At 33.4% G+C, this 25,685-nt stretch overlaps 1 protein-coding gene across 2 annotated transcripts in view; it reads right to left on the bottom strand.

The window, feature by feature from the left end:
* The window catches only part of LOC123694734 (tyrosine-protein kinase Fer), a 35,373-nt gene extending 10,056 nt beyond the window's left edge, over positions 1 to 25,317 (bottom strand). Inside the window, exons 1-3 of one of the 2 annotated variants that reach the window (XM_045640232.1) lie at positions 24,799 to 25,317; positions 22,607 to 22,797; positions 136 to 232 (exon numbers count right to left, since the gene is read on the bottom strand). In XM_045640232.1, the coding sequence (XP_045496188.1) occupies positions 136 to 232; positions 22,607 to 22,797; positions 24,799 to 24,994 (484 nt within the window). In that variant the 5' untranslated portion in view covers positions 24,995 to 25,317. The remainder of the gene's footprint in view (positions 1 to 135; positions 233 to 22,606; positions 22,798 to 24,798) is intronic. The other variant, XM_045640234.1, reaches the window with a different exon arrangement.
* Positions 25,318 to 25,685: the final 368 nt, after the last annotated feature.

Below are 25,685 nucleotides of genomic sequence, written 5' to 3' on the forward strand. Positions count from 1 at the left end.
CTAGAACATAAAAGGAGGTCTAGGACTGGATATTAGGTAGTAGTTTTAGGTATTACAGAAGAAATTATAGGAATTTTAAGTAAAGTATATATGAGAAATAGTGTTAATTTATACTGAGACCAAATTGATACTCACATTTAAGATAATTTTCTTCAAACTTGGCTCTCATCTGCTTGTAAGACTCGAGACACTTTTGGTATTCACTTTGTTTTCTCTGCACTTCTTCACTCAACTGTGAACAAAAAAAGAAATTGTTATATATTCCTGTATCATAGATAAAGCTTTGTCAAAAATTAGACTTTATTTCTTAAATAAAAATATTTAAATTTTAATGCACAAATGGTAACAAATGTCCTTCAGTGTGAACTATGCAACTTTTTACATCAAACCAATAAAATTACATAACTTGCAACTGTACAAATGTCGAAATGTTTATCATAATTCAATAAAAATTGAAATCCAATATTGGCAAAATGATGCAATATTGTAGAACTATAAATCAAATCGTCGAATTTGAGTAAAGCATTTCACATAAACCATTTCCGAGGCAAATGTTTACATTTCGAGGCTTGTTTCACAAACTAGACAACATTTACATCCGTTGCTGCGGTTCGTGGAATGTCTGCCTATCATATCCTAAGGTCTACAAACAATTTGTATACAATACCTCTGTTTATATTATATGTAATTTATATATACAAGCAGGGTCGAAATTGTAAGCGTGAAACCAATAGAACGTTATTTTTAACCGACTTCAAAAAAAAAGGAAGAGGTTATCAATTACGTGATTATTTTTTTGTTCGATGCGGGATGGTGTCGAATTGGTCCCGTAAAAATTTTATTCAGATAGGCCCAGTAGTTTTTATTTTATGAGCATTTTTGTCTGTAGGTATTTGTAAATTTTGCAAGTGCAAGTTTGAAGTCTGTTGTTTTTAACGCAGTTATCACTTGTGATTAAATACATTTGATATAATTATAGGCAAATAAGATTAGAGGTCTCAAGAGAAATTCAGTTTCTGCCGCCTTTTAGAGATTATATAATAAAAGTACAAAAATAATCAATTAGCCTATTTTTATGATATAGATGAAATATGTGAATAACAGAGGTAAGTATGTAGGTAATTATAAAATAATCGCAGTTTCAATTATATGTATAATAATCTTTTAATAATGATGCTCTTTATATATAGGTATCTACTTTACAGTTTACTTCAAGTGCTGCGTTATAAAAACAATGATTGCTCCCGGACAACAAAGTTGAAAACTTGATTCTGATGTGACAGTAATTTACTCGCAAAGTACGTGTCCAAATTCAATTATCTCTGTCACTTTAATGCTCGTACAAAAACATTTTAAACAGCTTGTTTGTTGAGTCAGTGATTCATAATCTATAAAAGGCTATTAGGTTCATGTTTTTACTGAATTGAAAGCCCACCTGTCGTAATCATGTTATTATTGAAACGCATAAAACTATAATGAAGCATATAAGCGCAAACGTATATTTTAAGATTTAACGGGCTAGCAATAAGGTCAGTGGAAAAAAAATTACCACTACAAGTGGAAAATGAAATAATTATTGAGTTTCATTAAGTTTAAACAAATATATTGTATTTCTATCTCAAGTAAAACTTGCAAGTGCCTAGGGCTGCATTTTTACTGTATGACAATATATCACGTCGAATTTTGTGATACAAATTAGCAGTAAGGGTATCATCCAACTGCAACGTGAGCAACTCAGTAGCTACATTGAAATATGAATTTAATATATCAAAAATATTACTAGGTACTCATAGAGCTTTAGATCAAACATACCTACTATTATTTATTATATCATATAATTGTGAGCATAGTAACAAGTAACAACCTTCGTCGTAGTGAACGGAAACGGTTGGAATACATTCACGAGCAGCTAACCGCATCAATATTCATTTGTATTTATTCATTCAATAGCTTTTAACAAATCACTTAATGAATTTATTATAAAGTACTCATTCGCCATTCATTTAATTCACCCAGGAAATATATAAGTATCTCTTTTGATAAAGTAATTTAAAAATAATGATAATACATCAAAATGTTTAGTTTTTCCATGAGTTATCATAATAATTATTAATCTAATTAATTCATAAATGCAGATTAAAAATCCATAAAATATACATTACGAAATAAATAAAGAAATGACCAGTATACCTACTAACTACTACCTACTGAATATAGAATATATATAATATGTAATTAAACATTTTGTATACGTATTAAGGAAATTAAAGTTACATTAATAAATTAACTGTTGTTTTTTTATTGCTATGTACATTGTACATATTTAACATTTTAAGTAATATTAAAATTGAACATAATGTAATGCATAATGATATGAACAAGTTAAGCCTACGTATCGCATATTTTACAGTCAATTCTACAGGTACTAGATCTACATCTTCAAAGCTTTTGATTTGATAATAATTTTAAATATCAATAAAATCGGACTAGATACGTGTATAGATTTTACTATAGATATAGATTTACCATTGTCAATTACAATGCTCGACACGCGTGTCATGCGTACGCGACTGTCATGTCAATATTAACCGTTTAATGATTACATTGACACCGCTGAAGAAAGTGGTAGAAAATATCACGTCAATGGGTGATTAGCATTTAATCACGTATGAGTCGGCAATATTTATATTTCACATTCGAAATTATAATATCTACTTCTAACATGTGAGAATTGAGTGAAATACTTACTCATAAATCTCAAAAGCTCATTTTGATTTTTATGCACTATCACGTCTTATACTTATTTCTTTCATCTTTTATCAATATAATAAAGTAATATGAAGTCTTATAAAGTAAAATATAGATAAATATTGATTTTTGCGTTATTCGCATTATCACGAATTTTGTCAACGGAACTTTCTCCGTTTATTTCTTGTAATATTACTATTTTAATTCTAACAAATGCATCGATATGAATTATAAATAGTTTTATTATAAAATTGATTTATGTATTAAGAGAAAGACTCAGAAATAAAAGATTATAGATTTATGTTAATCTTAAATCAATACCTATTATATTTCGAAACTTACATTTACGGCGAACTCAATAAAAAGAAGGTGTAAAAGTAAATTTTTCACGGAATTCAATTGAACGAGCCGCCGGGGGGTTATAAAATTTTATAGGTATGTAAAGAACAAAGTGTATAAACGTAAAGTCTCATATTTTCGTCTCCCAGACCTGTGGTTGACCGCTAACGATCCGTTCTTGGGCGACGAAATGCTTCGCTCCTTGATTCTAATTGGCTTTTTGGCGTTGGCAGAACGTGGGAACGCTTTGCTAGGGTTTTTCTTATTCACTTGCCGGAGTATGGAGACTGGAGAGAGATTTCTTCCTACTATATTATATTGATTGTAAATATACGTAGGTTTGAATGGTTTGACTTGCAGATGTAAAAGATAATTTGCAGAAATGATGGTTAATTTAAATTCAGTGGCATAAAACCACTGTCCACTTGTAGGACTGTTTCTAACCTTTTTTTTATTAGAAACAAGAACCGACTGCCTACTCTCGTCTCTCAAGTGCAGCATTCTTTGCGATAAGGTGAGTCAGGGTAAGACGCCGGACGGATTTTAGACGTATTGAAATAATCTAGCAAAAGCCCGATTTTCTCAGCACTAGTTCAAGATTTACTACTTAAAACTTATGTAAATGACAATTCATTTAGCATCGCTTTGCTCTACAATAAGTTTATTCTTATAAACTCAACAGTTTCTGATTTTAAGGCGTTTAAAAACAACACTTATTTTTTTTATGACTATGGTAAAAAAGTACTCTTCGGGGTAAGTTCGGACATGCTTTTAAATGCACTTCTATTGAATATAGCATAAGGTCGATAAAAAAAATATATCCGATCTTTTACGCTCTAAAATGATTTTATGACGATTTTTTTTGAAATTCACTTTACAGGCGCGCGGCTCGTCGGAGCGACGCCCAGAACCTGAAGGTCGATGCAAAACAAAATGAAGTCGTACCGAATTTTGCCCCCGTAAATAAATATGCTCATATTCGCCGAATTTTTGATGTTTACGTTCTTACCCCATGTCCGGACTTACCCGTACTCACTATACTAAGAATTTTTCTCGGCAAATCTAAATTTATTAAACCTTTTTTTTTCAAGAAGTGAGTGTATTTCTAAGCTCTCTTGCTGTAGGTAATTACGACATATCGTAAAGCTAAATACCTAAATTAAAATGTATGCAAACTATTACGTTTCTAGAGAAAGTAGAATACGACCAATTCTCAAAGATATTGCGTCATATTTGGTCTAGATTTCGCTAGTCCATAGCGACTGTTGTCGATAGAAAATCAATTTAAGCTTAGGTGTTATATTTCACTAATATCTATTTTTTACGTAACACTTTGTATAGAAATAGAAAACATATTCAAATGAACGAATCCTGAATCATTTCTGGTGCTCCAAATAGCGATTTTGGTCATGAGGGATGAATATGCCCTTAAAAATGAGTCCACATTTATACTTACTACAAATTCATGTTAAGTGCATAAAGCGATAAAGGAAAGCAGTTGACTCAGCTTGTACAATAGTTCGAATACCACTTACAGAGAGGTCTAGTCTCTTGAGTGAAAGTAGACATATTGTCTGTCAACGTTTACAGGTGTCTCCGTAGCAAATGAAGCAACAAATTGCAATTTTTTGGAACATTTAACGGCCATTATTTGACCTGCTTTCTTGTCACTTTTAGCTATCTATTGTGTAGTGTAAAACTCTATTAATACCGAAGATGAGTTGGAAGAAATGTATGCAATATTAATTTTCTCGTGCATTGTTGAAGTAATGACTTGGTGACTTTTATCTACGTGTTCTATTTGAAATTTTAATAGTAGAAGCGAAAGCTTTTTTAATAAAGCTTTGTGAACATATTCCCTTTTTTTGTTCATTAATTTAAAGAAAGTATTGATAATCAGGATTCTGACGGCAACAGAAGTCTGAATTTTATGCTTATATAGTTACCACGGTCCTAAATCCTAATTATTTCCTCGCTGAAGTTTTAACTTATATCTAATTTAAACATGAAAATGTAAATGTAATGTTTTAATTACTAAAAACGTTTAACTGTAACTACAACGTTTTTAAGTGTTCATATCACGTTCGAATCGTAAATCATCACTGCACGACAAACAATTACGTATTCCTTCATAAATATCAATTATTTAAAAACAAATACGTACAAAGCGTACAAAATGAATTCGACTCTGTCATATAATATTTGGCGGCATGATGTCACTGAACATTATCGATGACGCGTCCAACGATCATGCAATCAAAAATATCGGCATGCGACTATGTGGGTCAGTGTTGACAGAACGAGGCTGTACCTTTGAGAAGTGGGTGAGAATTCTTTGTTTATAGATTCACTGAGATAGCACACGGCATTGTTAATTATAGATACATTTACCTTCACTCGATAGACGCTTGTTGTCGCATTCTGCAACGTTTGATCGTGTACTTTAAACTTTAAAGTTCAATTGCTATATTATATTCGAATACCTACTAATTCGGTACTTGGAAAAACATTGTTGAATTAAATTCATACAAGTTTCATTGTTAAACCTATGCGTAGAGCTTTTCCTGAAAATGCTATCCCCTCATTTTCTAATAAGAGACTATATTTAGTCTGAATATCAGACGTCAAAACAACAATACGAAGTATGAGCGAGATCTAAAAATAACTATTATGTATTGATAGATAAGGTTAATGTATTTATAGAAGCACAATGTTATTGTGATTAATTATTGTTTTATACAATAACACGCGTAGTTATCATTATCTCAAATCGTAAATACACTACCTGATGTGAAATTTTAAGTAATATTAAAAGAACAGATTTCATTCCTGTATGTTTGTATATTTCTAAAAACGACTGAAACGATAATAACACTCATCACAATAACAAAAACATCGATTGGGAAATGACTATTCAATAACATATCGATTGCCTTTATGACTGTACCAATGACTACTAAAAGCTCACCATTGTCTATCAGCTAACTGCGGTTAATATTCAACAGTTTCCTCTAATTCAAATGCTTTTATATAAATGTATAGAGCGTTACATCCGTAGGGGAAACATTATGGGAAGCTTTCTAATACTGAATGTTAAGGATGATTATAATGAAACAGTTACGATATCAATTCTTTAAATGTTTAGTTTTAAATTGTTCTGATTTCGATTATGTCCGCACATGATAATAAAACAAAACGAAATGAATCAAGAAACCAGTCTTGAATTTATATGTTTACTTTAGTTGAAGCAAAAATTAATTAAAATCATAATTGCACTACCGCAAACCTTGAGAAATAAACAAGAAAATCTTCATCATAATATAACAAAAAGAACTTAATTGTAACTACATATAATATGTACGTAATAAAACTGGTATTTCTCTACATAAGTATTATCCTGTTAATTTATTAAAAACTAGCTTCCGCCCGCGACTCCGTCCGCGCGGATGTCGGTCTTCGCGTGGATGGTTTATTTCTCCATTTTGAGTAACTCTGACAATGACGTCTTATAAATATCTATTGTACCCAAATACGGCTATAATAATGGCCTATAATAATACGCAACGTGTGTTCGCGGTTCTACAGAACAACGTGTATGGATAAAACTGAAAAATTAAGATTTTTTTTTTCTACGGATTTTTCCAGGATAAAAAGTATCCTATTTTACGCCCAGGATAATAAGGTATAATTATACCAAGTTTCATCGAAATCGAACCGTTAGTTTTCACGTGATGCCTTCACATACAGACAGACAGACAGACAAAAATTTTTTTAATCACATATTTGGGTTTGGTATCGATCCAGTATTCCCCCCTGGTATTTATTTTTTCAACATTTTCAGTGTACAGAATTGACCCTTCTACAGATTTATTATATGTATAGATGCGAGAGATACAAACTAGGAACAAGGAAGCCCCGCTTACGCAATACAGGTAAGGCCTGTTACATGAAAACAATTTCTACCAACAATAATTACGTACATTCATTTGCATCAAAATTCATGTGACGTTCATAAGTGTACAAGGAAAATATGGAGAGTGCGTCATAAAGAATGCCGATAATAAGGTACAGAACATGTCCCACTAGTAACATTTTAATTGAACTGCGCATGAGTCACCAGGGGAGGTAATTTGGTATTGAACTTGCATGGTCCAGGGATATGCGGGTGACGTAACCCATCAAACATTCTGGACTCGATTATGCATCGAAATGTAATAAGAAATTCCAAAATATAAAAAAACAGGAATTTCGTTGTAATCACATTGTAAAATGATCATAATGATTCTGAAATTTAATAAACATGTGAGAGATCGGATAGCGCATTCAATATTAAGAAACCAAAGGAGTAAATAACAACGTGGACTAACAGGCAAATAATTCGAACATGATAAAATCCTAAACATGAAAAAATAAAAGAGCACAAAGAAATAAACATCAGAATATTCACGTACTCAATCTGTAAATAGCTCAAACCCTACATACTACAGCTACAGATACTATGGTACCTAAAGCCGCAAGCTTGAATGAACAAGAAAGCAGAGGTGTGGCCGACCACCTTGCTTTCACCACACGCGCCGCAACGTTGACAACTGTATAATTTACTGTTAAAAGATTAACTTAACGAGATAAAGATTATGTAGTTGCATGTAACGACGCTTCAAATGTAGCTCACATGTTTTATGACGTTGAATGAACTCATTTAAAATGAAACTGATTTCGAGAAATCACACTAAAATTGTACGTCGACCTTGATCAAAATCTGAGTCTATACAATCTTAACCTCTTCTTTTCATCATTTTAATCATCTCACAGTGAAGAAGAAAAAAAATATGAATCAAGGGTGACTTAACCAGCCAATCCAAGAAGAATGCAAAATCAAATAGGTTTCCCTGTTAATTGGCCTCATAATAGTCATATTACGCACCTAATTATTCTTATCTCTTAAACCAAAACATCATTATTACCCAATTGAACACTTTAACGAGATATTTGAAAATATAGAGCAAAGGATTAAGGATATTTGATAATAAGCCGACTTATAATCTACTGTAAGTGTATCAACATAATAAATGGTTACTTTTAATTGAAAGGCACTATGTACAAGGACCGGTTCTTGCCTAACTGTTTCATATGTCCCTTCTATTTTGATGGATGTGAACTAGAACAGATTTTATCTCGACTATTACATATTATGTACTTCGATATGCTTTGAACATATTCAATAATTTATAATCCTTAGATTCTTACAATGATACCTCTTCAGGTATATATAACTACTAGCTTTCCGCCCGCGGCTTCGCCCGCTTTCTCTAAAACAATTTGAGATTTAAACTATCCTATCTCTCAAGTTGGATGGAATTGCACATGGTGTGCGAATTTTATTATAATCGGTTAAGTGGTTTAAGAGTCCATTGAGGACAAACATTGTGACACGAGATTTATATATATTAAGATAAATATATGCCCGAAAGCTAAAATCGTCCAAAGTGTAGACCACTATTACTTTAATTAAAAAAAAATCAAACATTTCAAACAATATTAAAACACCTTTAAATTTAAAAACATAAAAAGCAAAACTGTGTATAGACGCGCCCAACTTTCCGAGAAAAACAACTACAAGTCACTGATTTACCGCTTTGACAGTATTTCATTGAACTGCACCTTACCAACAGCAATTAAGTCTAAAACGTCCAAGGCGATATATTGTTTTACGTCGATTCCACGAATGTTGGTCAATAAACATAAAAAATAAGTTATCTCTAAACGCCGGGCGACAAAGACCGCCAGCGGCGATCCCACGGCTCCAAGGTGTACCAATTACAAGCACCACGCCTACAGGAATTATATAACTTAATATAGTACTGAGGTAAAATTGTTTAAATAATTCCTGGCCAGGGCAGAACAAAAATAAAACAGATAAATCAATAGTCATGACTGTTATTTGAGAGCGGAGGAAAGCAGCTAAAAGAGCAATAACTCTTTAAATGGCTTTATTGTTTCGTCAGAATTCAGTTATTTGCTGCATTTTATGAACTGTAACAGTATTTCATAAAAAATATTTATTTTTATTTTGTAGACTGATTTCACTTTAAATTTTATCTTCTTTTTCATACCGATTTTTATGTTTAACACCTTCAAAAACTTAAATATGTTTTCTCTATATTTTAGCAACACCTAGCATAATAATTCATGCATTTTTCATATTTAATTAATATTAATATTATTTTTATATGTTTAGTCTACACTTTTTAACGATGATATGGACTTTAGTCAAGTCATTGCCAAACAAGTCAACATGTCAACTTTCAAGCGTGACTCAACACAGTTTTAAAGCATAGATAGGTAGGCTTAAAGTGATCAATCGTATATCTACATATACAGCATATTAAAAGCTGAAACAGCTTCTTTTATACTGATTGACATGGAACGCAACACAAAACAGAAGTAATGCATTTAATTTTGTTTAAAACGAATAAATAAATGCGTAGGTGTAATTTAATGTGTAGCTCTTAGGCTATAAACATAACAAAGTTATTGTGAACTTTTGTGGAAAGGAAAAACCCAAAAACATATCTTGGTTTTAATATGTCAAAAACAATAATCTAGTGGACTTACTTTAGGTCCATGATCAATATGTCGCCAACTAAACTAACAGCATCTAACGGTTAAGCATTAATCTATGAATTAGTACCTAACTCATTTAAATATTATTTATAAAAAGCTGTAAAACTTCCTAAGTTTTATGAACACCAATAAAAGTTCGAAGAATGCATGCAGGCATGATTGCGGTCGCGAATAACCAACGAATAACTGTTTAGTATGTATGGCGCAGGACGAAACTGATTTTACATTACATTGTCTCTCTTAGATAGGGAGGCGAAGAGGGGAATTTTCTGCAATACTCGAGCGTGGCAGTTTAAGATATGAGAGATACCTTAGACCTAATAGAACAACCTTGTTAACTATTTAGCTCTTTAAGTAGTGACGCGCGCCCAGGATAGACGATCAGATTAGTAAAAAAAAATCGATAGTCTGAAATACTCGAGCGCGTCAGATTAAGATATTGGGGGTTGATTTTAGTGTTTTAAGACTAAATTTAACTAATCTGACGATAAGTCCTGGACGCCGCCAAGTTATAGGGTCGCGAACTTGTAAAAAAAAAACGTTAATCCGGCATTCTCGAGCGCGATTGTTTTTATTTTTATTTTGAAGAATATAATCTAAAACTTACTAAAAATATAAAAGCTGCCGGTTTCCGCGTGACCGGAAGCCTGGAGGAGCCATTTCGTCTTCCGAAAAACGCGTTGCAGTATATAAGTCGCGAACGATACATTTTACAAAAAAAAAGTTTGAATAAACAAAAAAGGTAATTTTATTTTACACAAAAAAGGTCTCTTTACATTTTTGTCCAAAGTTAAAACTTTTTGACTTGAAGCATCATAAAAACTCAAACTCCCGGTTTTTTGAGTATATCTCGAAAACTGAGGGTGTTAAGAAAAATTGATATGAAATAACGATGATTAAAAAAAAGAAACTCTCAAACCTTTTTCGGTCAGATTAAGAGAACCCACCAACATTTTTGTCAGATTAAGAAAATATGCTTTCAGGAGACCGAGATAAACCTCCCCTATGAAAATCTGACGCGCTCGAGTATTTCAAAAGGACTTTTTTTTTCTGCATTTTCAAAAATTCATCGTAACTTATCGTCACGCCGAAATCGTCAGTTTTTTTAAGGGGAGCTTCCTTGGGGCCTACTTAACACCCCTTCCGAAAATCTGACGCGCTCGAGTAAAATTTTTTTTTGTGCATTTTTGACGAATTAATATGCCTAGCCCCACCACGCAAACCGGCAGATTAGTATACCGTTGTTATCAGAGGCACTTGGGGCATACGTAGTATGAATATCTGACGCGCTCGAGAATGCCCAAGTAACTATTTTTTTTTACATTTTTGAAAATCCGTACACGCCAAACCCACCGCTAAAATGGTTTTTACCATAGAAGCTTTTCTTTTCGAAATTATTTTATCTATCGATTTTGATAAGTCTCGACGGCGCCGTTTAATTACGCCATTTAGCTACCTCGCCTCCCTATCTATCTGCAGGTAAGATAACATAGCTAGGACGTTGACACAGAGTGGCGACATCGACACGTTTTGTAAACAGCGATTTTACTTTTAACGTCACTCGACAGTGGGTACTGGGTACACAAGGGGCTTTGAATGGCATTTCTTTGGAAAGCATTTTATGTGTTGTCAAAATTGTAACTAACCAAGAAGCTTACAACTAATACACTAACAGTTAATTGATGCATGATTCATAATTTTTACTAGCATTTAATAAGAAGCATTAACCAAATGATGCATTGTATATTTTTTCACAAATTATTAGAAAAAAATATTATGAAGTAAAAGCTAGTAAGAAAGGGGAGGAGTGAGAGCATTTCGATTCGATTTCGATTTCTGACAAAGGATTATTGTTGTACGCCATATTTTAATTAAGCCATCGTTACTAAAGGTCTTTTAAAAGAGTAATAATATTCCTTTCTCATAGCCTAGTCGGGTACTATATTTTATGTTATATGCATCGTAAATCGTAGCGTTTATGAGCAAACCAGTTTAACACTTGTAAGTTCTATAAAAATATGTACATCTGTATTTTTAACGATGAAATTAACCAACATCGTTATAGTCTACTTACTTCTTTACCCGGCTCTACCTGGGTTAGTTTACCTATACACTAAGATAACTCGAAAACAATAAACTTCTCCCTTTTTATTGATCTAAACCATATCTTAGTACATGATTACTGTTAAACATCCGCTCCGAGATAAGTAATAGACCAAATAAAGTTTAATTTATTTATGCACTGTGTAGTCTGTGTAGTAAACGATAATTTCTCGGTAGAGTCGCGTGGTGCTACCAAACTATTTGAACAGCTAAACAAACTTACACTTATCTATAACCGCAGTCTATAACCGATTTAAAAGCCTCTACCTGATACCTTATCACGTGTATGTGTATGCTTTGTGCTCATATATTGTGTAAATTGCACCACAAGAAAACTAAAATAATAGCGTCTCTGTTTGCGTAGTTTAAAACTAGGTCAGGTTACTTACCTTTGCGCTGTATTGCAAAATTAATTTTACAATAAACCGTACTTTTTGCGATTTGTTATTTCTGCTCCAATTCTATGTTGCATTTGTAAATGATATTATAGATTCCAGTTTGTTTGAACACCTAATTACACTTTGTTTAACTACAACTCCGTGACGTTTGTTAGCTTTTGTACGAAAATATACACGTTATTGTGACGTACCGTAAATTGTTTGCGTAGCGTAAAAATGATAATTTATAAAATGGACTCAATTATGCAAGAATTATATAATGTATTTAAAATACGAACCACATAGAAGTTACTTTTACTTTTAACCGATCAGTATTCAGAAAGTTTTAACTTTCCCTTACGACTCGAAACCTGCCCATCGGGTCATCCACAACTCTATCATAGTACTTGAAAGGAAATTACTAGAAAATAGTCAGCATTAACGTACTAAATATCTTAATTATTTATTATTTGTAATTTTCAATAGAAGATAATATAATACCGTGGCAAATGGCAATACATAACATCTTCATAACTCCTAGTTTTTCCCAGCTAAAACAACCTGTTAATATCCCCAACATAATTCAATACCTCAATATGAAACTGATCTCGCTCCCTGATCGATTGTGAGAAAAAATCAACAGCCCCAATAAATATACAATAACAACTGTTAAAAGTACAGAAACGCGTCAGAGAGCGGCGCCCGCGAGCTTCTAAACTTACAACAAACAAAGGATCAACACACAGACGCACACATTGGCAGGGCGGTCGGGTGCTGCGCCCGCGCCGATACTACAGGTTTACTCAATGAACTGTAGTCAGGGCTGGGCTTATTGCCTCGGGATTTATCGCGGCTTAAACACAGTCATTGGTAACCAGTATCATATTCTAGACGGTTAATGTTTCAAATAACCTGTAATATTGCTCCTACTATAAATTACACTTTTTACACGTGGATAAATAAGGTAAATTCAGTTCTAAACCAATTTCAAAACTGTATTACCAATTTATTTAATTTTTCGGTTATTCGACATGCTTCGAGCGGACGTTATTCTTTATAATCATTGCCAATATATTTTAGTAGATGCGTCATCTTTGCAAATGTGGCAGCAACAAGGCGATACCAATCTAGTTCCCTAGTTCAATTTAAAGACGCGCACTAATTTATCGGTACATTGCGTCACGTGCAAATGTGTTAAAAATTTATTAATCTGCTAGTGCTAGCTGTGAAATATATCTGGAGCTTGATTTAAGAAATGTTATTGCCAACTCTTTGATTGATGGGCTTAGCGCTATGTATAATATTTTCTCTGATACCGAAAACTATCATCTCTATAATACAAAAGGTGTTTTTGAATAAATAAAAAACAAATCCCATAGAATTATTTGAATATGGACTGGAAGTACATCCGATCAGTACACCGACCACTACAATATAAATGATTGCACTCACAAAGATTTAATTCTCAATACCAAATACCTACGTTAAGAAACGGCGCGAAGTTCAATATAAATTATTGTGCAGACAACATCAATGCAACGGGTGGTCTGGTTGCGATTCTATAGCATTTCTAGTTTCTACTAATAAAATATATAGGCGTTAAGTGTAGATGGAAGGCGATGGGTGGTCGACGCGAAATTCGGCGGACGCTGCCCTCGGGAGTGAGACCGGTTCTGAGAAGGTTCGTCGGCAACTATTGTGTCGGTCTACCGGTTACCTACGTTACTGATCGTCTGTTATCTGTTACATGAACATGAATAAGTAGATCATACGATTAAATGCCGCTTTTGACCTTAACGACAATGATAAATTACTTTAAGGCTATGGATTTCCATTACTTATGAAGTTATTAATTTTGGTTTGTAATTTTTTATTCATCGAAATATTAGAAGGAGCTTAAACGGCTTTTTATGTGTTATCTTATATTCCAGGTCGATACCTAAGAAAACATTGGACCTTCGTCACGGCTAACATGTGATTAAAAAACTTATGAAGCGTTCAAAACGACAAACTTTGCCGCTTCGCCGATGATCCACACAATGCATGAAGAATATCGCCCCAATCTCATTTTCGTTAGAGGCGAGCCATATTTCATTCTGGCAGCCATTGTCAATAGCAACTGAGGTCAGAGGCAAATAGAAGAAAGAGCGTCGCTTTTTTCAACAAACACAACCAGACAGTTGTTTGAACGCACCGCCTTTTTAAAATTCAAATCCAAATATCTTTTTCAACCCATCTTTTCATTAATTTATTATATTGAATCTGGCTGTCAACTTATATTTTATCTCGCGGTACGGATACCTGAACCCTCTTTTATAAATTCAGGTTATTTGTTATGAAATATTTAACAAATTCAACGCTATTGTAAAAAATGTTTCTTTCATTTCGCTTGTAATAATTAATATGAAATTATTTAGCAACTGAGTCGTATTTAACGTGTTGTCAGGATATTCGCAAGGTTAGCATTTGCGATACGGAACAATAGAAGACCTTCACCTTTCATATTGCTCTTTGCATTGCTTACAAAATTGACAATTCTTAGAGATTTAGCAATTTGAGCAATTAATGCTAATAATTAAATTTCATATTTTCCTACTTTATTTAAAAATTGTTCCACTAATGACTAAGAAATTATTCATCATATTTACTGGAATTAAAACCACAAATATACATAATACGAGAGTTGTCATGATACCATAAATAATTAATACTGTTTTCCTCCTTAATATATTGAGATCAATACTGCAGGTGTACACAAGTACGTATTATCAAAACTTTTAATACAGGGCAAATAATAATAATATAACACTGACGATAATAAACTCTAAATTACGTCTTTAATATCTTAAGAACGTAAAATATGTTTTATGCAGAATAGTCTTACTGTTTCAAATGTAGGTACTTATGTTCATCATGACTATGAAAAAAAAACGTATGCATAGCTGCAAAGACTTGTAAGACATCTTGTTTAAAATCTCCTTTTGCTTCTAGTTGCATAACTACACATTAACCTCCTTAAATTATGTGAGTACCCATATCGACGTCTCTGTAAGCAATTAGACACCAAGAATCAGAAGGGAAATTGACAATTGACCTCAGAGTTGACACTTCAATTGAGGAGCTGAGTTCCACTCGGGTGCTACGTGCTAGATCTTTAATAGAATGCGTCTGGATCCGAAGTTGAAAATAACATAATATATCTACGGGAACCTACGTATCTACCTATGACACTCATGTTGGAGTCTCGGCATCCAGGATTAGGCAACTTGCGGGAGCAAATAAGTATAAAGAGTATTGTAAAAGCCTTTAGACTTTTATTGATTACAGAAACTGTGCAAAACAGTACAGATGTGTGCAAATTTTATTCATATGAAAAAATTTAGGAAACTACTACAAAAGACATGACCATATCAAAAAAAATTCAAATGCGGAATTAAAGTATGTATTACATATTTGATTATCAAACTACAATAACATTTTAAAATTATGATGGGAATAAAAAGAAAAGCAATCTAATCTAACACAGCCATTACAATTGCCAGTCATAAAAAGTCATAACCTACATTAATTTTATTTCTCACGTTCTTGCGCTATCTGAGTAATTCGCTTTTAAAATATCATGCTAACGTAATTAAAATGCCTATTTTTGTTTACATAATGTAGGTAACAAAAAACCACTGCATTGTTTATATAAATTGCATAAAAAAGCGATATCAGAATGTTTGTTACATTAATTTGTGTAGACCAAATACAGAAATTATTTGCATTATTAATAGCAGCTCACAACGGCAAGATGCAGTCGCAGAAATAAAACACAATTCACACAATCGATATCTATAGTCTATACAAAACATTTACAATTGAGTACAAGGTAATTCTGCATCAATACAACTCAGAGGTATTTTGACGTGAGCTTTTGTTCAATATGCAAACCTCTGGTCGCAGGACTCATCCGGAGTCCTTACGTGAAGCAAATATCAAGTAGCTTTACACATACTACATTATATTTTATACATGATAGATGTCCCAACACCAGACTGCTAGAAAACCTCAAACTAAACTAGTTATAGCTTGCATATTTTTTACAGGAAGGCAAACGAGCAAACGCGTTAACTGATAATAAGCGGCATATAGTCAAGGGCAGAATAAGATGAGGATTCGATGCTAACCACTAATTTTAATAGCCATTTAAAATAATACGTTAGGAAAAGGTTGTAGCTAAGAATAGCTACCCAATGCTTAGCTTGTTGTTATGGTCTTTGCTCAGATAACATCAAGATGAACTCAATAGATCTATCTCTTGAGTTCAGAGGATAACTTAGTTGGGTCGAGGTTGAGTCCGGGGTTCGAGACCAGGCGAGCGCGCAGGAAATAAATTGATTTTTCAATTTATCTGCGCATGTTGTAACATCACCACTGCTCGAACGGTGAAGGAAAACATCGTGAGGAAACCGACATGTCGAAGAATTAAAAAGTTCGACGACATGTGTCATCCGCCAACACGCACTTGGCCAGCGTGGTGGATTATGACCTGTACCCTCATAGGAGGCTCGTGTCCCAGCAGTGGGAACGTATATGGGCTGATGATGATGATGATGATGAAACAAAGTAACGTTTCTAACGACGCACAAATAAAAACGAGATCACAAACAAAGACTTAAAATAGGTCACTATTGAAATCGCAACATCTAAAGAAAATTTTCTATAATACGATGACATAAATTAACGACGGGACAGTGCAACCTACTATTTAGAGCAATGCGACATCATTCCAAGAAACTCGGCTGAAAGCCAAACTCTGGTTCGAACATGAAAAGTTAATTAGGAGCATTAGGCATGCCCTAGATGGGAAAGCTGCATGTCATGCATTAGATGAAATAATACGTCAAGCACGTACAAGTTGCAATTCGCTTAGCACTGCTGGACAAAATAATTTTGTAGGAAACAGCGTAAATATCTTCATGCGGCATGACCGCTTAGTATTTGCGTTATAAATCGTAGAAGAGCATAAAACTGTGTGAAATTAAACTATTCCTGTCATCGTTAACTGACTGTGCAACCACTTTGATTTGGTGCCAAACGAATACTTTGAACTTGAGGCGACACCAGTTTAATAACATTTTTATTTATTAATTGTTAGTTTAAACTAATTTTAAAAATATAAACAAATCTACATCTATAGGTACCTCTATTTATTTTTTGATAAAACATTAAGTGTTATACGCATTTTATTTTGCAATTAAAATGTTTCTAATCTTTGATGAGAAAGAGAATAGTCAATCAGATAAAAAATGTTATGTTTATCCAAAACAAAGAAACATGTAATATGTATTATATCAACAAGTGAATGGCCCACTGATGACATTCAATTTGGCACAAAGCCTCAGATCCTCTGCTACATTGCTATCGAAATTAAACCGACATTCTATGCCTTGCAACCACGCCAAATTACGCATTTTGAAGGTTAATTATTTGCGATTGTTCAAATTTGATCGATGTTTTATGTTCAACGACGTTCAACTCTAGTATGGACTATTTATGGCCACAGTTCTAGAGGAACTTACAGAACCCAAATTATTTTAATTTGGGCAAGGTAAAGTGAAAAATACTTATTACAGAAGGTATCTATTCATATATCTAATCCGCATGTCGTATAAAACGAGGTAGACTATCGATTTTTCATTACACGCAATCAGGTCAGCGTTTCGTAACTTGACAAAAGAAACAAATATGCCAGCGTTAAATATCAAACAGTTGTAAAGTAATTAAGGTAATTACAGTAGAACACATCTGATAATAACTCAGCCTCTGATCCAGACAGAAAAAGATAAAACGACAAGCACGGTAAAGCAAAGGGTAATTTCACGCAAGATGAAAGAGGCGTCTTAAGTTACCAATATGTCGGAACGGACGTCGGTTGGATGCAAATAACAGGTCCGACGATCGCCTAACGAGCGCTGCAAAACTATGAACAAACCTGAAGTTTGACGACCGACGGAGTCAGTAGTGACTATCTTATAATTCAAAAGCCTTTTCAGGATATAATTAAGTGCGTCCAAGGTTCACACAAGAAAATCATTGAATAATTAGTAGTCTCCAAAGTATTAATTAAGCTTATCAGTTCTTAGTATAAGCTCTTATTTATAAAAACCAGTGTGACGTGTCTAGATTTTTTTGTTCCTCAGTGTTTGTTAATTTTTAAACAACTATCAGTATTCTACTGGTTATAGTTATAACATACCAAGGATACAAGACAAATGTTAATTTTAATTAAATTATTTAATTACATAAACATGATACAAGATATTTAAATAAAACCCATATTAGTATAGATAAACATAAACTAATGAAGACATCGATTATGCTTCATGAAACGGTAAGGCCAACCAGTATTATAATCAAATGGTATCTACAAATGACTACAAAAACTGAATAAAAATTGCACAGAACTGTCAAAGCTTATATTGAGCTATAAATAGAACTTGCACGTAAATGACCTATTGTGAAACGTGAACTATAGGGACAATGAAACCGTAACAATGGCATCGTGGGAACCACGTTACAAATTGGCAGGGGTCAAGTGTCTGCACTGCGCGGTGCACTCAATTATCAATACAGTTATACATAACATCATTAAAAATGCAATGCTTTACATAATAATTACTAAACTAAACTATTTATCTCGATATGGAATGGCTTATGCCATTTGTTTTACTGCTACTTTACTTGAATAGCGAAAATGTACTTCGCAACAACGTATAACCAAATTATAACTAACATCACATAAATTCTTAAAGATAATGTTAAATATACTTTAACCCATTGAGCCTCGAGCGGCCCGATCTGACCACGACACAATGGATTTTCTATTGTGTCTGTGATTCCGGGGGCTGAGTTATTAAAAATAAATTCAAAAATGTGTATGCCTAAATCTTAATAGTCTTCGTATAAACAAAAGGAAGAATTCGGAATGTCTGTGAGCTGTAGGTACGTTCAATTCAGTTTACCTGCTCAGGTTGAGTCAGTTATTTTAAAACAAAACAGAAGTAGATTAACCGTTGACCTTGGCCAGTGTGCAACAGATAATATTATCGGTAAAAGGAAATTCTTAAGATAAGGAACACACACCGTGAATAAACAAAGAGACAGACCAAGAATTTACCTATGATAATCACCCTTTATGTCATGAGTATTCGCCTTATAAATGAAGCTTTAGACGAGGATGTTAATAAGCCTCTGGTATGCGATGAACAAGGTTACGTTAGAGATAATGATGTTTAGAATTGTAAAGCTCACACACATAGTAATTAATGACCAAGATATTTCTATTAAGGGAACAGTGTTTGTAATGACGTATTAGAAAAATATTATTAAAACATAACTCACATATTTTACCCACAATAGAAGGGAGAAGTCGTATGTGAGAAGATGTACAGGCGATAAATCAATTCAACAACGGATAAGATTATTTACAAAATGTTTCAGTCACAACAATGCTTCTACAAATAATATTTGTCGACGTGCTCAGGAATACTTAACATTCCAAAAGTTAATTTTTTCAATTCTGTCTGAATGGGTATTGGATAATATTTTTGTTTGGCTTTTGTTCAAATATTTACTATTATATTCGTATGATGATACGGTGCGCAGTCTATAAACGACAATGACAAAACTGCGTCTGCTAGATTTATGCCATGCCCTCATAGCATGGAGCTGTATGTAATATACAGTCATCTAAAGAGCCGCATGCTTGTATCAGCTGCTAATTTGATGTTAATAAAATTATAATGAGATTGATACTCTTAATAAATTATATTGTATGTTAAAAGAGGAAGTAAGTGATGTAAATTGAAAATTAAATGAAGATTAAGAACAGGTTACATTTTTTTTTAATCTGTAAGGGGCAATGTAATGATTCAGAAGGCAAAGTTATCAAAACAAAGATAAAATATAAATTACCTAAATGTAAACACTCTCTTTAACACACAATTCACGAGTTTATAGATAAAACTACAAGATAACAAATGTCACATCGACATTATAAATTTGTTTAAATTTTAAGTCTACGAAAAATATTTTTACCGCGGTCGCCGGTACTAAGAGCTTTAAAAATGTATATTTCATCTCGATTCCCATAGCATTTAGACACGCTATCAAGTTTATTGCAATCGCTAATTGCTTGGTGTTATATTTTCGATACGCCGGTATAAACAATACACATACCAAGCTAACACCCATTATAGTTAAAAAATAATGAAGTTATTTATATTTTGGCACTCAAGAGTCAAGATATTATGTATCCCGATCTTTTATTGCATTAAAGCTTAGTATTGAAGTATACCAGTATTCTGTCGAGGTAGGCAAAGAAAACAAAAATATTGAAAACAAAATTATTTGTGTAACTTCACCATTCCAACTAGGTCGTTATTTTTACCAGCTGCAAAGCAAGTGGACAACGCGTTGTTCGCGACTGTTTTGGCCCAGTTCCTGCTTTTTATACGCTTAGTAACTGAGTTGAGACACGAGTGGGTTTCTTGATTTTCATTCGACAAGTTAACCGTAACTAGAACGCATCCGGCCCAATCAGAGCGCACCGACGAACCCACAATCGATTGACATTGCAACCGGATTCTGTTTGCTTGAATATCGAAAAATCTTCAAGGGTCAAAATCAATTTACTTCAATATTTTATTAAAAGCTTTCAAATTTAAATTGGACAGTAAATGAATGCTATCGTAATTTTGGCAAATACCTTAGGTCTTAGACCACAGTAAACAAAAATGCTATTGGGATTTGGGATGACGCATTTTATATTACATTGCCCTGTGCCCACCATCTTTTAACTTGCACGTATTCAAATAATTATTAATGGTAATTCAATTTTTTTGAAAACCTTTGTAAAAGTAAAGTAAAAGCAAGTTTTTGCATTTATTACAAGATGTAATTTGCGACACGCATAATGTGCATGTCCTTTTTCTGATTCATGACTAGACGTCAGTTACTACCTTGAAAATTACTTTCTAAAGCCTTTGACAATAATGTTCAGTTACTGATATTTTAAGCGATTCTTTGTTAAGAACCATATTATAAAATAAATTACTTAATGTAAGGCTTGTTTTTAAAATACAACACAATCTTTATTCCCTTTAGCCTACTTAGGATTTCATCGTTTAAATTTTAAGCTGTTTTTAAAAAAGTTTCGCTATTATCCTAGTTAAACGTTCCAGTTATACAATTACATATCGCTAACAGATGGTTGAAATCTCAGTTATACCAATATCATGCGGGCGAAGCTATGTTTTATTTACATCGAAAGAAAAATTGGCGCAACTCCAAACCGTTCCAACGAACGGATTCACCGAGCCCGCCTATATCTCTGTATTTTGTAATAATATTATAGCATTAAGAAAACGAGCCTCTTTGACGTCGGGTCTATTTAAATAACTGCATATAATTGGTAAGATAATATCAACTCGCAATCATGAAGCAGTCGATGTTATTCATCAACTGACCGTAGTACCGCAAGTAATTTACTGTAACCGATAGAATTGGCCGACATACACTCAGATTGGAAATGTTAACAGTTGGTCAACCGGATTGACACACTTCTTTCTTACGCGACTCTTTAGATCTAATTTACGTAAAGCGCTTCAAATACGCGATCAGTAAACGGAGGAAACGGATGGACAGACATGGAAACTAGTTAAGATGCCATTAACGGATCGCCAGCATTTAATCAAATACTGGTTATTGATGGCTCGATATTTTTTTTGTGCTTAATGACAAAGTCAAGGATGTTGAGTGGTTTTGTGAGATCGAACAACTTTTTTTCCGTTGTGAACCGTTTCAAAACATTATTTAGTTGTATGCTGTGCATTTGCGAAACTCAGGAATAAGAAAAGGCAAATATGTGTACGTAAATTATGTAAATCAAATATAAACACTGTATTACGTGACATTGGCTATAATATCGTCGATATAAACGACATGCACAAATAGAAATGACTCAGTTTAGTTATCGAAAACGGAACGTGATCGGATACGGTGATATGAAAATCTAGTAAAATTTGCACTAGCGTAGTTAAAACTGCAATAAAAGTGCCTATAAAGTTCAACCGAGTTGTGGAACTGGATTTTTAAATTCAGCAGAACCACCTACCTACACTATAAGAAACGCGAGTTCACTGACTCATAAAAACTTATCTGTTTTGTCAAAAAAGTGGTAGTCTCTTTTAATAGAACTCGAGGACAATATGAACAATTTTATTCATGTTTTGTAATGAAACAGTTCTGTAATAATAATAAAGTTATCCATAAACCTGATCTTTACAAACAACCCTTCTATTTTTTAATTTTGCAACGACTCTGTAAAACATATACATCAGTTTGATTTATTCTTTGTTTGGATGTCTTACCTGAGTGAACTGTGAAGATATTTTTGTGTGGTCTTCTTGGTAGGCCTTCCGGGCTTTCCTCCGTTCCGTCATCAGAGTGTTAAGGCGGTCGAGGGCACGGGACTCCAATGCTTCGGCGTTGGTTTTTATTAACCGGCTCGTGTTTTCCCATTCTTCTGTCATGGTTCGCCATGCTGATGCGATCAAGGAACCTTTGAGAGGATATTAAAATTAAAAATCTTGTATAAGCGTACATATTTATGATGATCAGGATAATGATTTACGCATATCGTGGGCTTAATATATTATCTTATAAAATAAATAAATTAGCTTAAGTTATTTAAATTAATGACCCATTTACTTGAATAAAGCGACAGCCTAAGTAAGTATGTGCCTAGTGCTTTAATTAATCCTATTTAACATAGGTAATAGAATTAAGAGTGGCCTAGAATGCACGATTACAGCGAATAATTAATTTACGTAAAATTAGGCAGTCTCTAGAATACCTTTTAAGTTTTAATTGAATAAGAATAGGTGCGGAAAATTATACCTATGTTTTACTCAGTGCAAAGGGAGGGTGCTCGACACATTTGTATGGATGTTCACAATGTGATTATGACGACGCACTGTGTTTCATTACATCAAAAAAATTTCCCTGTGCTGTTTATTGTATTTATCGATCAAGGGATGTATTTAAAATGTAAGAGTAGAACACCCACGTGTTAATTTCTTATACTTTTTTTTTTAAAAAATGGCAAACTTTAGGTGAATTTTTCATGAAAAATATTGAAATGTATTCTGAAATCGTAACGGTCTTCGATATTTATTTTAAATAAATATAGACTTATAAAGCATCTTTGGGCGCATATAATCCAGTTTTTATTTTTGGAAAACTACCTCCGAATACCGAGAAATATATTTTTTTCAGATTTTCGTTTTTATTTTTTTTCTCCCTAAAAACGCAAAAGTGCGACTTGTCACTAGCATAGAATTATTGCTCGTAATAAGGCCTATCACTCATAAAAAAACCACGCCGCACTATTGCGGTTTTTTGGAATAATACGCAATTTTCAAAAAGGTCAAAAAAGGCCTTATTACGAGCAATAATTCTGTGCTAGTGACAAGCCGCACTTTTGCGTTTTTAGGGAGAAAAAAAATAAAAACGAAAATCTGAAAAGAATATATTTCTCGGTATTCGGAGGTGGTTTTCCAAAAATAAAAACTGGATAATATAAGCCCAAAGATGCTTTATAAGTCTATATTTATTTAAAATAAATATCTAAGACCGTTACGATTTCAGAATACATTTCAATATTTTTCATGAAAAGTTCACCTAAAGTTTGCCATTTTTTCAAAAAAAAAGTATAAGAAATTGACACGTGGGTGTTCTACTCTTACATTTTAAATACATCCCTTGATCGATAAATACAATAAACAGCACAGGGAAATTTTTTTGATCTAATGAAACACAGTGCGACGGGTCTAATTGGGAATTTGCAGGGTAGGTAGGTTTATCATTCGGAACAATTTCAAGCAAAATTAAGGGCATTTATGAAACGGATGATTAAACTTCTTGGCTGCGACTTTTACACACTGATATACAAATATATACCTAGCACAGAGTATACCTATTATATTTACATAACTATTTCAAAAGGTACAAACTCAGCATATAGAAACAACTGCACAAGCTTATTTGCATTTTGGTCAACATTCATGAGAATGACGTAAGAACTTTCTTACTTTCATGTTTGTGTGACAAAACGATTGCAACGCGTTTCTCCTAATTAGGAGGGACCCACTTAAGGTCATTACTCATTAAATACAGTTATTTGTCATCATATTATACCTACATCGCATCGCCGAAAAAAAATTCAGTAAAAATTTCCATATTAAACTTATTTGAATGTAGACAATCACTAAAATTTGAATTTATTTGACGTCTATATTCTATATATTTATTTGATATCTAAGTATATACCCTGCAAAATTAAATTATAAAATTATTTATTTACTTGATCATTTTTTATATCAAATTACCTACCTAACTATTATTATTAATTTGTTTGTGGTATAAATGTTGGTTTTTAAGTCTCCCATCAATTTTAAACCATATTTCGTGTAAACTATGAATTTCAATACAACCTGCTTTGTAATAATAATATGCTGTTTAGTAACATTTCACTCATTCAAAGTTGATCTTTGGTATTTACCGTTCAGTTCCTCGCATTTATCCATCTTTTGTCCTTGTGCAGCAGCGGCGGAGAGCGCAAGAGCATACTCCCTATCGCTCTTCATCTTTGCTTGCAAGCTACGCTTCATTGTCTCCATGAGACGCAGCTCAGCGTCCTGACGAGCCAGCAGCGCCTCGTGGGCCGCCCTACCTGCACCACTCGACGTGTAACCCATTGTAAACAAACTTTACACTAGTGCACTCACTTTACAATTTACATCGCAACGTAAACATAACACAATTCACATCACTATTACCGTTATCACTGCATCATGTTTGATATCAATGAGGAAAAATGTAAATGTTGAATCTATTTTTATAGAGTGACAATATTTAATTTTGAGTTTATGCACGACCGTTGCGTTAAGAAAAATGAATTAAAAAGTAATAAACGAATGTATGACTCGCGAGGCGGGCGACACGACGTCCGTTCCGCGTAGGCGCGCGACGAGAATGCCATCTATTGCGATATCGGTTTGCGCCTTGAAAATTGAGATTCGAGTTGTTATTAGGTACGTAGTGGTTATAATATCCTCTTTTTTGACATGGCTGGTCTGCCTGCTGCCAACCGCCACTGATAGCTACATGGTAGCTAAAGCTACAGGCTGCACAAGTGATAACTGCGTTAAAATAAAAACAACCGACTTCAAACTTGCACTTGCAAAATTTACAAATACCTACAGACAAAAATGCTCATAAAATAAAAACTACTGGGCCTATCCGAATAAAATTTTTATGGGACCAATTCGACACCATCCCGCATCGAACAAAAAAAGAATCACGTAAATCGGTTCAGAAACCTTGGAGTAATCGGTGTACATACATAAAAAAAAAATATACCGGCCGAATTGATAACCTCCTCCTTTT

The sequence above is a fragment of the Colias croceus genome, chromosome 10 (genome assembly GCF_905220415.1).
Source record: "Colias croceus chromosome 10, ilColCroc2.1".
Taxonomy (NCBI): domain Eukaryota; kingdom Metazoa; phylum Arthropoda; class Insecta; order Lepidoptera; family Pieridae; genus Colias; species Colias croceus.